General features: G+C 45.7%; 2 protein-coding genes across 4 annotated transcripts in view; both read right to left on the reverse strand.

Moving 5' to 3' along the window:
• Positions 1-1823: 1823 nt before the first annotated feature.
• LOC134904871 (uncharacterized) lies at positions 1824-4366 on the reverse strand. The gene is made up of 2 exons (XM_063914586.1): positions 2936-4366; positions 1824-2644 (listed from the first exon to the last, which is right to left on the reverse strand). Exons 1-2 carry the CDS (start codon positions 3567-3569, stop codon positions 2556-2558), a joined length of 723 nt encoding a protein of 240 aa, XP_063770656.1. The 5' UTR covers positions 3570-4366; the 3' UTR covers positions 1824-2555.
• Positions 4367-10922: 6556 nt separating this feature from the next.
• Positions 10923-13334, reverse strand: part of DDA1 (DET1 and DDB1 associated 1) — a 66827-nt gene continuing 64415 nt past the window's right edge. The window contains exons 3-5 of one of the 3 annotated variants that reach the window (XM_063914588.1): positions 13251-13302; positions 13100-13161; positions 10923-12068 (exon numbers count right to left, since the gene is read on the reverse strand). In XM_063914588.1, coding sequence (XP_063770658.1) covers positions 11961-12068; positions 13100-13161; positions 13251-13302 — 222 coding nt within the window. In that variant the 3' untranslated portion in view covers positions 10923-11960. The other 2 variants (XM_063914587.1, XM_063914589.1) reach the window with 2 other exon arrangements.

Genomic DNA, 13334 nt, shown 5'->3' on the forward strand with positions numbered 1-13334 from the left:
ATTCCGTCTCCAAGTTAATACACTGTTTGTATTTTCTGAAAGGATTTAAGAAGCAAATTATTATATAAAATCTTTGATCAAGAGAATGCCTAGATCTTGCCAATTATACCACTTTTACACTCGCACTCCCGGGTTGCTTCCCGGGATGCGTCCCAGGATGCCTTCCCGGGACTGACCCCTTTCACACTGCACTAAGACCTGGGATCGACCCGGGACAGCCCCATTTACACTGATCCCGGGATATCCCTGCAAATGCACATGTATGTCATTAGAAATGGCCTTTTCTGGCTCACATTGATGAGGTCACACTAGTCAACAAAGGGAGGGGTGGTGCCTGCTCACACCATTGCTGCAGTCATGGCCGACGGAGTACCAGTGTGTATGCCTGAGCTCATGATTCTTTCTGCTTTGCAGATGTTTCATACAGCCACTGACCGCATGATGCAGCTTGTCACACTGTGCAGTATACTGCACATATATTTTATGAGGAGGAGGGCGCAATTTATGCTGGATAGGGCTGCTAGTCGCCGCCAATATTTGCGCAGGAGGAGAGCCCTCATATCATCCAGGATGAGTACCATACTGAGCGCGAGTATGGGCCCTAACCGCTCATTTTGGTCCAGAGATCGCCGGCACGGAGAAGCCTTTATGAGGACCGTGGAAGCTTACCAGGATGAGGAGTGGATGGCTAACTTCCGTGTGTCTCGTGCAACCTTTAACTACATCCTGGAATTACTTACCCCAGCACTTGACATGCAGACCACCAGGCTTAGGAGACCCATCGAGGCACGCAGATTAGCTATTGCATTGTGGTGGTATGCTACCCCAGGAGAGTACCGCTCATGCTTGTTCGGTGTTGCAATCTCCACCTGCTGTGTCATAGTCCACCAGGTGACTAAAGCAATTGTATCTACCTTATACAAGCGCTTCATATCTCTACCACAAGGACAGCGCTTACAGGATACCATCATTGGATTTGTAAAGCGAGGCTATCCGCAGTGTGGAGGAGCGATTGATGGGACACACATCCCCATTATTGCCCCACGTGACAACCATGCTGACTATTTTAATAGGAAGGGCTGGCACTCCATCATATTACAGGCTGTTGTGGACCACAAATATTGGTAAGTGTTTATTTTTGGGGTGGTGGGATGAGTTGCATGTGTGAGTTTTACATTCTAATTGTTTTCAAATTTACTGTTCTTTAGTTTCCTAGATGTGTTTATTGGCTGGCCAGGCCGATCTCATGACTCCCGAGTTCTTGCCAATTCTGACCTGTACAACATCGTAGAGGAGAAGCAGGGAGGCTGGCTGTACCCCAAAGAGTGTGCAAAGATTGTGAATGGGGTGGAGATCCCTGTCCACATCATCGGGGATGCTGCATACCCTTTACGCCTCTGGATTATGAAAGGCTACACCCAACAGGTCCAGTTAACCCCAGAGCAACAAAACCTATACTCACACCCTGAGTTCAGCAAGGATGGTGGTTGAGAACGCCTTTGGCAGGTTAAAAGGAAGATGGCGTTGTTTGATGAAGCGCAATGATGTGGACCTTATGAATATGCCTAATGTAGTAGCTGCGTGCTGTATACTGCACATCTGTGAACTGCAAAATGAGCTATTCCTTCCTGAGTGGACTGTGCAGGACCCTGAGGTTATAAACCCACATGTGGAAGGTGCTTTGTTTGGGACTGCCTCAAACTCTGCTGCAGAACAAATACGGCACACTATTACGTCCAACCTTGCAGCACTGGTACAATAGTGTTTAAGAATCAGCACAACATGTTTGGTGAATTAATTTTTTTTTTATTTTGTATTCCACCTTTGATCTTTGGTTTCAATATTTATGTTTTTCCAAAAAAAACACATTGCCAGCAACTGTGTATATATGCATAAACAATGTAGAAAACACTGTAAACATAGTCTACTGTTACGCACAAATGGGAATGTTATGCCTAGATTTGCAAACAAGTTTTTATTGGCATAAAAAAAAAAAAAACACTGGTAGGTTTGTAGATACAACACCATAAACCACAGTGTCCCTGCAGTATATTATCACTGTGTAAAAAATAAATAAAAAGTGCTTTAATGTAGACACTATACAAAACAGAACATAGAAAAAAATGAAAGAAGGCACAAACAGTTGTGCATAAACAATGACCACACTGTGGTTATTTAACAACAAATAACAACCAAAAAAAGCAATTCACTGTGTTTCACGGCAAATTGCGCAATACAGTAAACTCTGGGCTTGGCGCACTAGATGGTGCAGTATTTGGGGCATAGTATGGACCAGGATTAAATGATGAAAAACCCTGCTCAGGGGGGTATTGTGAGTTGTGGTGTTGGTTTGGTGCTCTTGAGGTATTGGTCATACGCTCATAGAACGCCATGTTCATTTGGTGCAATTCCCTGTGGCGGTCATACTGCTCTCTACTCATGCGTTCCTGCATTGTCATGACTTGGGAAAGGAATGCATCATGCATTTGGCGTTCTGCCTCTAGAAACCTGTCGAGCCTTGCATCCTCCTGTGCGGACATTGTAGCGTCCATCTCTCAGAGTTGGTCGACAAGGACATTTGACATGGCTTTAGCCACTTGCTCCGCTCTGTTCAATTTCTTCCTTCTAGGCGGTACGGTGTAAACTGTGAAGAGAAGAAATACAAAATGAGCGTATATAAAAATAGCAGCGTTAGCAAACATGTGTTTGTGGCATTAATCCACCTATACACTAGCTACTCTGCAACATTGAACTTTTTTTAAAAATGCAAAGTGTGCCACCGTGCCAGCAGCGTGCTGAGCGCAGTGATCCTGCAAGGGGCTCATTTGCGCTCGCCACGCTGCCGCCACACTGGCCACTCATACTACACACAGAACCGGATGATTAACAATTGTGGATTTGTGCTATGAGTGTTAATTTCTAAACATGTACTTACTGTTTTTCTGTAAAGTTGGGGTGACGGCACTTTGTACAGTCCCACTGTCACTGGTCTGAGCATCCACGACGTCTTCAATGGTTGCAGTTATGCTGTCGTCGTTTCTGGATGTGTTTATGGACGGCTGGGAGGATGTGTCGCTGTCCTCAGGTGTGTCGTCAATTAACAACGGTGATGATGGACAGACGTCACTGCTTGTCTGTGTCTCTTCTGGAGTGCCTTCTGTAGCAGTGTACTGTGAACTGGAAGACAGACTCACCGGACTGCATATAGCTGTGTTTCCAAAGATATTGGCGCACATGTCATAGTACTGCCAGTCGATACGGCCAACACCGCTCTTTTTCCTGTTGTTGTCATGCACCTTAAGGAAATGCTTTTTAAGAGTTTTCATTTTGTTTAACACTTGCTGCTGTGTGCGGATGATTCCCCTGGCTTGCAGCATCTTGGAGATGTTTTTATAAATGACTGCATCTTTGACTGTGCCTGTGATCTGCCTCATAATTTCCTCCTCTCCCCTAATGCTCAGCAACTCTCTCACCTCCTGGTCTGTCCAGGTCGCCATGCTGCCTTCCTCACACGCATCAAGGACGCTCCCCAGGGCTCTGAAAGATGACATCATCTTTTCTGAGCCCATGAAAGCTCCAATCGGAGGCCTTTTAACAGTCCCGGGTAGTGAATCCCGGGACGGGCCCTTTCACACTACCCAGCTTCCCGGGACGGTCCCGGGTTCAACCCTGCTTTTGACCTGGGATGAAATCCCGGGATGCTCGTCCCGGGAAATTGTCCCTGTACCCATTTACACTGAGAAGAATCCCGGGATGATGCGCGTTCACGTGCAATATCCCGGGATTTTTCTGCGAGTGTAAAAGGGGTATTAGTAGGGAAAGGTCAGGCATTAATTTCGATACTGCCAAAACCGACAAGCTCGAGGAAGAAAGGGAGAAATCACCCAAAGAGGAAAGTAATTTTTCACATACTTTTAGCGTTTAAGATCATTTTGAAATATGTAACAAGAGGGTGGTCTATTGGCTGCCTTGATCCATATCAAGTCACACAAAGGGAAACCCTGGCACATGTCTTTCACTATCAACCCATGTTTCGCAAGTCCAGGCACGAGCCACTCTTTCAACTGATCAAGTAAACAAGAGTGTTGATTCAGCTCAAGATTAGAGAAGGCAAGGCCACTGCTACGCTTGGATCTGTGTAAACTAGCTCTAGCCATCCGGGGTCTTTTACTTTTCCCTATAAAAGTAGATATGACTGAATAAAACTTATTGAGTAGGTTAATTGGTACTAGATATGGAATGGCTCTAAACAAATAAGATTTTACTTACCGGTAAATCTATTTCTCGTAGTCCGTAGTGGATGCTGGGGACACCGTAAGGACCATGGGGATAGAAGGTCTCCGCATGAGACATGGACACTTTAAGAAAGAATTTAGGTTCTGGTGTGCACTGGCTCCTCCCTCTATGCCCCTCCTCCAGACCAAACTGTGCCCAGAAGAGCTGACAGTACAAGGAAAGGATTTTGGTAATCCAGGGCAAGATTCATACCAGCCACACCAATCATACCGTATAACATGTGAAAACAACCAGTTAACAGTATGACAAACGACAGAGCATCAGGTCAAACCCTGATGCAACCATAACATAACCCTTATTGAAGCAATAACCATATACAAGCATTGCAGAAGAAGTCCGCACTTGGGACGGGCGCCCAGCATCCACTACGGACTACGAGAAATAGATTTACCGGTAAGTAAAATCTTATTTTCTCTGACGTCCTAGTGGATGCTGGGGGACTCCGTAAGGACCATGGGGATTATACCAAAGCTCCTAAACGGGCGGGAGAATGCGGATGACTCTGCAGCACCGATTGAGCAAACAAGAGGTCCTCCTCAGCCAGGGTATCAAACTTGTAGAACTTTGCAAAAGTGTTTGAACCTGACCAAGTAGCCGCTCGGCGAAGCTGTAATGCCGAGACCCCTCGTGCAGCCGCCCAAGAAGAGCCCACCTTCCTAGTGGAATGGGCCTTAACTGATTTTGGCAGCGGCAATCCAGCCGCAGAATGAGCCTGCTGAATCGTGTTACAGATCCAGCGAGCAATAGTTTGCTTTGAAGCAGGAGCACCAAGCTTGTTGGATTCATACAGGATAAACAACGACTCTGTTTTCCTGACCCTAGCCGTTCTGGCTACATAAACCTTCAAAGCCCTGACCACATCAAGCAACTCGGAATCCTCCAAGTCAGTAGTAGCCACAGGCACCACAATAGGTTGGTTTATATGAAAAGATGAAACCACTTTCAGCAGAAATTGTGAACGGGTCCGCAATTCTGCTCTATCCACATGAAAAAAACAAAAAGGGGCTTTTATGTGACAAAGCCGCTAACTCTGACACACGCCTAGCCGAAGCCAAGGCTAATAGCATGACCACCTTCCACGCAAGATATTTCAACTCCACCGTTTTAAGTGGTTCAAACCAGTGGGATTTCAGGAAACTTAACACCACGTTAAGATCCCAAGGTGCCAATGGAGGCACAAAAGGAGGCTGAATATGCAGCACTCCCTTTACAAATGTCTGAACTTCAGGTAGAGAAGCCAACTCCTTTTGAAAGAAAATGGATAGGGACGAAATCTGGACCTTAATGGAACCCAATTTTAGGCCCAAATTCACTCCGGACTGTAGGAAGTGAAGGAAACGGCCCAGCTGGAACTCCTCCGTAGGAGCATTCCTGGCCTCACACCAAGCAACATATTTTCGCCCTATACGGTGATAATGTTGAGCTGTCACGTCCTTCCTAGCCTTTAACAGCGTAGGAATGACCTCATCCGGAATGCCTTTCTCTGCTAGGATCCGACGTTCAACCGCCATGCCGTCAAACGCAGCCGCGGAAAGTCTTGGAACAGACATGGCCCCTGTTGCAACAAGTCCTGTCTGTGAGCATTCCTTGCAGATCTGGATACCAAGTCCTTCGTGGCCAATCTGGAACAATGAGGATTGTTCTCACTCCTCTTTTTCTTATTATCCTCAGCACCTTGGGTATGAGAGGAAGAGGAGGAAATACATAGACTGACTGGAACACCCACGGTGTCACCAGGGCGCATACAGCTATCGCCTGAGGGTCTCTTGACCTGGCGCAATACCTCTGTAGCTTTTTGTTAAGGCGGGATGCCATCATGTCCACCTGTGGCAGTTCCCACCGACTTGTAATCTGTGCGAAGACTTCCTGATGAAGTCCCCACTCTCCCGGGTGGAGGTCGTGCCTGCTGAGGAAGTCTGCTTCCCAGTTGTCCACTCCCGGGATGAACACTGCTAACAGTGCGCTTACGTGATTCTCCGCCCAGCGAAGAATTCTGGTGGCTTCAGCCATCGCCACCCTGCTCCTTGTGCCGCCTTGTCGGTTTACATGAGCCACTGCGGTGATGTTGTCTGACTGAATCAGAACCGGTTGGTCGCGAAGCAGGGTCTCCGCTTGACGTAGGGCGTTGTATATGGCCCTTAGTTCCAGGATGATGATGTGAAGGCAAGTCTCTTGACTTGACCACAGACCTTGGAAATTTCTTCCCTGTGTGACTGCTCCCCAACCTAGGAGGCTTGCGTCGATGGTCACCAGGACCCAGTCCTGAATGCCGAATCTGCGGCCCTCGAGAAGGTGAGCGCTCTGCAGCCACCACAGGAGTGACACCCTGGCCTTGGGGGATAGGGTGATTAACTGATGCATCTGAAGATGTAATCCGGACCACTTGTCCAGTAAGTCCCATTGAAAAGTCCTCGCATGGAACCTGCCGAACGGAATGGCCTCGCATAATGCCACCATCTTTCCCAGGACTCGGGTGCAGTGATGTACTGACACCTGTTTTGGTTTTAATAGGTTCCTGACCAGTGTCATGAGTTCCTGAGCTTTCTCTATCGGGAGATAAACCCTTTTCTGGTCTGTGTCTAGAATCATCCCCAGGAAAGGCAGACGAGTCGTAGGAACCAACTGCGACTTTGGAATATTCAGAATCCAGCCGTGTTGCCGTAAGCTGTTCAGCAACTGGTCTCTTGATCTCGCTTTTATGAGGAGATCGTCCAAGTACGGGATAATGGTGACCCCTTGCTTCCGCAGGAGTACCATCATTTCCGCCGTTACCTTGGTAAATATTCTCGGTGCCGTGGAGAGACCAAACGGCAACGTCTGAAATTGGTAATGACAATCCTGTACTACAAATCTGAGGTACGCCTGATGAGGTGAATAAATGGGGACATGAAGTTATGCATCCTTTATGTCCAGAGACACCATAAAATCCCCCCCTTCCAGGCTTGCGATGACCGCTCTCAGCGATTCCATCTTGAACCTTTTCAGGTATATGTTCAGTGATTTTAAATTCAATATGGGTCTGACCGAACCGTCCGGTTTCGGGACTACAAACATGGTCGAATAATAACCCTTTCCCTGTTGAAGGAGGGGAACCTTGACCACCACCTGTTGAAGATACAATTTGTGAATTGCAGTTAACACTATTTCCCTCTCGTGGGGGGAAGCTGGTAGGGCCGATTTGAGGTATCGGTGAGGGGGCATCTCTTCGAATTCCAGCTTGTATCCCTGAGACACAATTTCTATCGCCCAGGGATCCACGTGGGAGTGAACCTACTTGTGGCTGAAATTTCGAAGACGTGCCCCCACCGGGCCTAGCTCCGCCTGTGGAGCCCCAGCGTCATGCGGTGTATTTTGTAGAGGCCAGGGAGGACTTCTGTTCCTGGGAACTAGCTGTGTTGTGCAGCTTCTTACCTCTGCCAAGAAAGGACGCACCTCAGACTTTCTTGTTTCTTTGTGATCGAAAGGACTGCATTTGATAATACGGTGCTCTCTTAGGCTGTGAGGGAATAAAAGGCAAAAAATTTGACTTTCCAGCTGTAGCTGTGGAGATCAGGTCCGAGAGACCCTCCCCAAACAATTCCTCACCCTTGTAAGGTAAAACCTCCATATGCCTTTTTGAATCGGCATCACCTGTCCATTGCCGAGTCCACAGGACCCTTCTGGCAGAAATCGACATAGCATTTATTCTAGAACCCAGTAGACTAATGTCTCTTTGAGCATCTCTCAGATATAGGACAGAGTCTTTAATATGCCCCAGGGTCAACAATACAGTATCCTTGTCTAAGGTATCTATTTCCTCAGATAAGGTATCCGTCCATGCTGCTACAGCACTACACACCCAGGCTGATGCGATTGCCGGCCTCAGTAAGGTACCCGAATGTGTATAAATGGACTTCAGGGTAACCACCTGTTTGCGATCCGCAGCATCTTTGAGGGTAGCCGTATCCTGTGACGGCAGGGCTACCTTCTTGGATAAGCGTGTTAAAGCTTTGTCTATCCTAGGGGAGGATTCCCAGCGTAACCTGTCCGTTGGCGGGAAAGGATACGCCATAAGAATCCTTTTGGAAATCTGCAGTTTATCTGGAGATTCCCAAGCCTTTTCACATAACTCATTTAGCTCTTGTGAGGGGGGAAAGGTTACCTCCGGCTTCTTTTCCCCATACATATGCACCCTCTTGTCAGGGACTGGGGTTTCCTCTGTGATGTGCAACACATCCTTAATTGCTATAATCATATAACGGATGGATTTAGCCAATTTTGGCTGTAACTTTGCATCATCGTAATCGACACTGGAGTCAGAATCCATGTCGGTATCTGTGTCAACAGTTTGGGACAGTGGGCGGTTCTGAGACCCCGACGGCCTCTGCAACATAGGACTTCAGCTTTTTCTAACTTTTTATGTAAGGAATTAACATTATCATTTAAAACCTTCCACATATCCATCCAATCAGGTGTCGGCGCCGTCGGCGGAGACACCACATTCATTTGCTCCCGCTCTGCTTCCACATAGCCTTCCTCATCAGACATGTCGACACAAGCGTACCGACACCACACACACAGGGAATGCCCTCTCTGAAGACCGTTCCCCCACAAGGCCCTTTGGAGAGACAGAGAGTACTCCAGCACACACCCCAGCGCTATAAACCCAGGAATAACACAGTAACTTAATGTTAACCCAGTAGCTGCTGTTTATATTGCATTTTGTGCCTAATTATGTGCCCCCCCCCCCCCCTCTCTTTTTACCCTCTTCTACCGTGTATCTGCAGGGGAAAGCCTGGGGAGCTTTCTCTCAGCGGAGCTGTGGAAAAAAAATGGCGCTGGTGAGTGCTGAGGAAGAAGCACCGCCCCCTCGGCGGCGGGCTTCTGTCCCGCTTAAATATGCAATTTTTTGGCGGGGGCTCATACATATATACAGTGCCCAGCTGTATGTATGCTTAACATTGCCAAAAGAGGTCCCAAATGCTGCCCAGGGCGCCCCCCCCCCCCCCTTACAGTGACCGGAGTATGTGTAGGTGTGTGGAGCAATGGCGCACAGCTGCAGTGCTGTGCGTTACCTCAGTGAAGAACACGGAGTCTTCTGCCGCCTGTGAAGTCTTCTTTGCTTCTCATACTCACCCGGCTTCTGTCTTCCGGCTCTGCGAGGGGGGACGGCGGCGCGGCTCCGGGACCGGACGGCGAGGGTGAGATCCTGCGTACCGATCCCTCTGGAGCTCATGGTGTCCAGTAGCCTAAGAAGCAGGACCTAGCTTCAGAGAGTAGGGCTGCTTCTCTCCCCTCAGTCCCACGATGCAGGGAGTCTGTTGCCAGCAGAGCTCCCTGAAAATAAAAAAACCTAACAAAATACTTTCTCTCAGCAAACTCAGGAGAGCTCACTGAAAAGCACCCAGCTCGTCTGGGCACAGTATCAAACTGAGGTCTGGAGGAGGGGCATAGAGGGAGGAGCCAGTGCACACCAGAACCTAAATTCTTTCTTTAAGTACCCATGTCTCCTGCGGAGCCCGTCTATCCCCATGGTCCTTACTGAGTCCCCAGCATCCACTAGGACGTTAGAGAAATATAGGTCATAGAATGGTAGAGACTTTACAGGAAAAAAGGAGGGGGAAAAAAAACAAACAAACCAGAAATAGCATCCATAAAGAAACTAGAAGTTTCAGTCACTAGGACATCGATCACGCTTTTTGAAGTGGATTGCAATAATCTTTGCATTCCTCCAATATCAAGTACTTGCCTCATTTGAGACTGGCAAACATAATTGAGGATTAATATATCTTATGTATATCACTTACGTATGGACATTGTGAAAACGCAAGATCTGAAACATGCCTAGCAGAATCTGGATGATCTGACTGAGCAGCAAGAGTCAATTGTGCACATTAGTATGTGCCGAATAATGTCCTCGGACACATTTGACTGTATTATCATCCAATCTGATTTACTAATTATCCCAAGTGTGACAAGATCTTCTAAAACATATTGATTGAGACTTTGTGATTTACTGCCAATTAGACCAGCATAAACCTAAATCAGCAAGGACAGATAATAAGAACTAATCTGCTGTGTAGATACACTGTATACAATGTTTATACCCAAGATCATCTGTTGTATTTAAGTCAATGACAAAGACTTCATAAGAACTCATCTTGGTTAGCATTACTGGGTTTGACTCCAGATAACTGAGTGGAGTTTGTATGTTCTACCCATACTTGTGGGTTTCCTCTGGGGTACTCCGTGATCTAACAGCCGAAGCACAGACATATCCTCCATGCGAACCTATTTGTGCAGCACCTAAAACACCATGATTAGTCATTTTTGCATTTAAAATAGATTGAAGATACGGACCATCTCTGCTTCAGGAGATTTTATTGGAAGGCCACAGAATTATTCCTCACTACAGGACATATCAGGGCTAGCTACTGTGCAACAGAAATTTCAAGGTAACATTTCTAGTCAGGAAGCACTATTTGAGCTTTATAGGCAACCAAGTTCAGAGTTTTAAAACTTGCTAGTGGATCATTCTGGATGACAAAGTCCTTTTAATGATAAAATACACCTTAAAAGCTACTCTTCCCAAACTACCATAAAATTGGTGAAACAAAACAACAACAAAAAACCTGTTGAGATGTAGGTTGGTTAATATCGGTTTAATTGATTTTCCTGCCTGTATGTGAACAATACAGTGCTAAAATCCCAGGTAACGGTACTGGCGGCCATCCAAGTTAGTCCACAGTGTATAGGAGTTACGACTGTTTAACAGTCTATTTTAGAGATGATGTTTAGCGTCTGTCAGATAGCAATAAGTGGAGAAACACAAGGGCTCTTTGTGGCTGTAGAGCAAAGAAATCCAATGCGTCACAAAGTATGTTGGTCATGCAGGTATTTCTAGAGCAGAATATTGAAGTTCATTATGGCACACCAATCACTTCTTAGATGTTTAATGGGGGTAGTGGAGCTAGCAAGAAATCGCTCAAAAACAGAAGTCAGCTGAACAAAAAAAAAAAAAAAAAAAGGAAGGCTTGAGAGTGAAGGACAAGACAATACTGCATGCAAAAGACTAATTTGATCAAACTGAAAATCCACTGTGGTAGACTTGGGAATCAGCTACTATTTTATTTTCTCACCTTCTGAACTGAAGCAGATTTCAATGGCAAAAAAATAAATAAAAAAATTTAAAGTTAATTTCTTGCACCCTTAAAAAAAAAAAAAAGAAAAGAAATATTATCCATTCACAGCCAACAAGACTTTTGCTGCACCGGGTCACAGACATTCTGACAGCAATAAGTCAAAAGCAAAGTCTGGCACAACCGGACAAATTAAGTTAAAAACCTATGCACATTGTGGTGAGCAGCAGTAAAAGGAAAAGAAAAAAAAAAAAAACACCCACAACGAGTTCTAGATGTTTCAACTCCACTTATTCTCCAAATGAGTTTCAGCGCAGCATAAATAAAAATCTGGGAGAAATAAATACAAATTTGGCTCCTATGAGATCAGAAGAGAAATAGTATGTAGTTGGAGGGAAGGCGGTGATACCCCCACCCACATCGCAAGGTGATCCTGTTATGCGAGAGAGGCAAAAAAAAAAAAAAAAAAGACACAGAGAGAGAGAGAGAGAGAGAGAGAGAGAGAGAGAGACAGGAGCGAGCTGGAAGGGCGATCAAGATGGGGAACTATGTGTCTTCATTCATTTCTTGACTGTCTGTCCGAGCAATCTTTCTTGGAGGAGCAGATGTTTCGCCTATTTCTAACTGGTCCTGGTCTCTTTTCTTTGCAGCATTCTATAGAAAGGTAAAACAGGTATGCACAGAATGTTACGTTATTATAACACATAATACTAGCCTACAATACACACATTTAGATTGCTATCACAACAAAAGTGAAGTTTAATCCTAGTGTAGCAGTAAGCAAGCAAGCCAGCATGTAACGTACAGCACCGAATAGCATTCTCAACTACATATTACAGACGGTTGTTTTCATGTACCGGAATGTAGTCAGGATCCCGTCAGTCAGAATACAGACGCCGGGATCCTGACCACCAGAATACTGGCAGCACTGCCACAGCTATTCCCACTCCTGGGTGTCCACAAGTGGGAACAGAACCTGTGGCAAGCGCAGCAAGGGGCTTCGTTGTGCTCGCCCACCTACCGGCATTCTGGCAGTCGGGATCCCGGCATCGTTATTCTGACCGGCAGGATCCCATCCCCAACCCAATATACCATCCATCTAGTATTATTAAAGTTGAATAAAAGTAAAATGGCCACACATTCCAAGCACCAAGTCACCAATTTGGACAATACCATCACAGAGAGGTCAGACAGATCTAGCAGCCAGATATCAAGGCTTTCACAAGATACACAGCTATGTGTCAATGTCCACTTCAAGTAAATCATTCTCTGAAATGGAATTACCACGTGTGGCCATATAACAAATGCAAAAATTTCATTTGGTGGCATTGTCAGTACATACGGCCAAAATAATATTTTAAAGAATTGGAGGGGAAAAATTAAATAAAAAACAAAATAGCAAGAGATGTGTTCATGATAATTTTTTTAGGAGTCTTTAAAACAACTGTACATGTATTTCAGTCTTCACTTAAAAGTAAATATTACACTTAATTTGTTGAATTCTAACGGGCCAACTTAACTCCGAGTGACGGATGTCTGTGCACGTCGCTCCAGAATACATCTGAGCAACATCGCTTGTTTTGCAGTACCCCTGAAGGGACGCAAGGCAAAATGAGTGATGGCTCATAATCAACACTGTCTGTAATTGAATTAGACCTAAACAGACTGAAGGAAAAGCTCCTTACCTTTTTGTCCCATTGTTGGTGTAGATAACGTAACAGTATATTTGTTTTCTCCGTAACTATGACTAAAAAATAGAAAACAAAAAAAAGGATTGTTTTGTTTGTTTTTATTAACAGATTACGCCGCAAACACCTGAAGACAGATCACACTCACTTTGGTCAGAAGGATACTCTCTTGTGGGGAGGTAAACTGAAGGCCTTCTGTTCTGTAAGACAATGCCTCAAAAGTTAATTGAAA

This window comes from Pseudophryne corroboree, chromosome 1 (genome assembly GCF_028390025.1).
Source record: "Pseudophryne corroboree isolate aPseCor3 chromosome 1, aPseCor3.hap2, whole genome shotgun sequence".
Classification (NCBI taxonomy): domain Eukaryota; kingdom Metazoa; phylum Chordata; class Amphibia; order Anura; family Myobatrachidae; genus Pseudophryne; species Pseudophryne corroboree.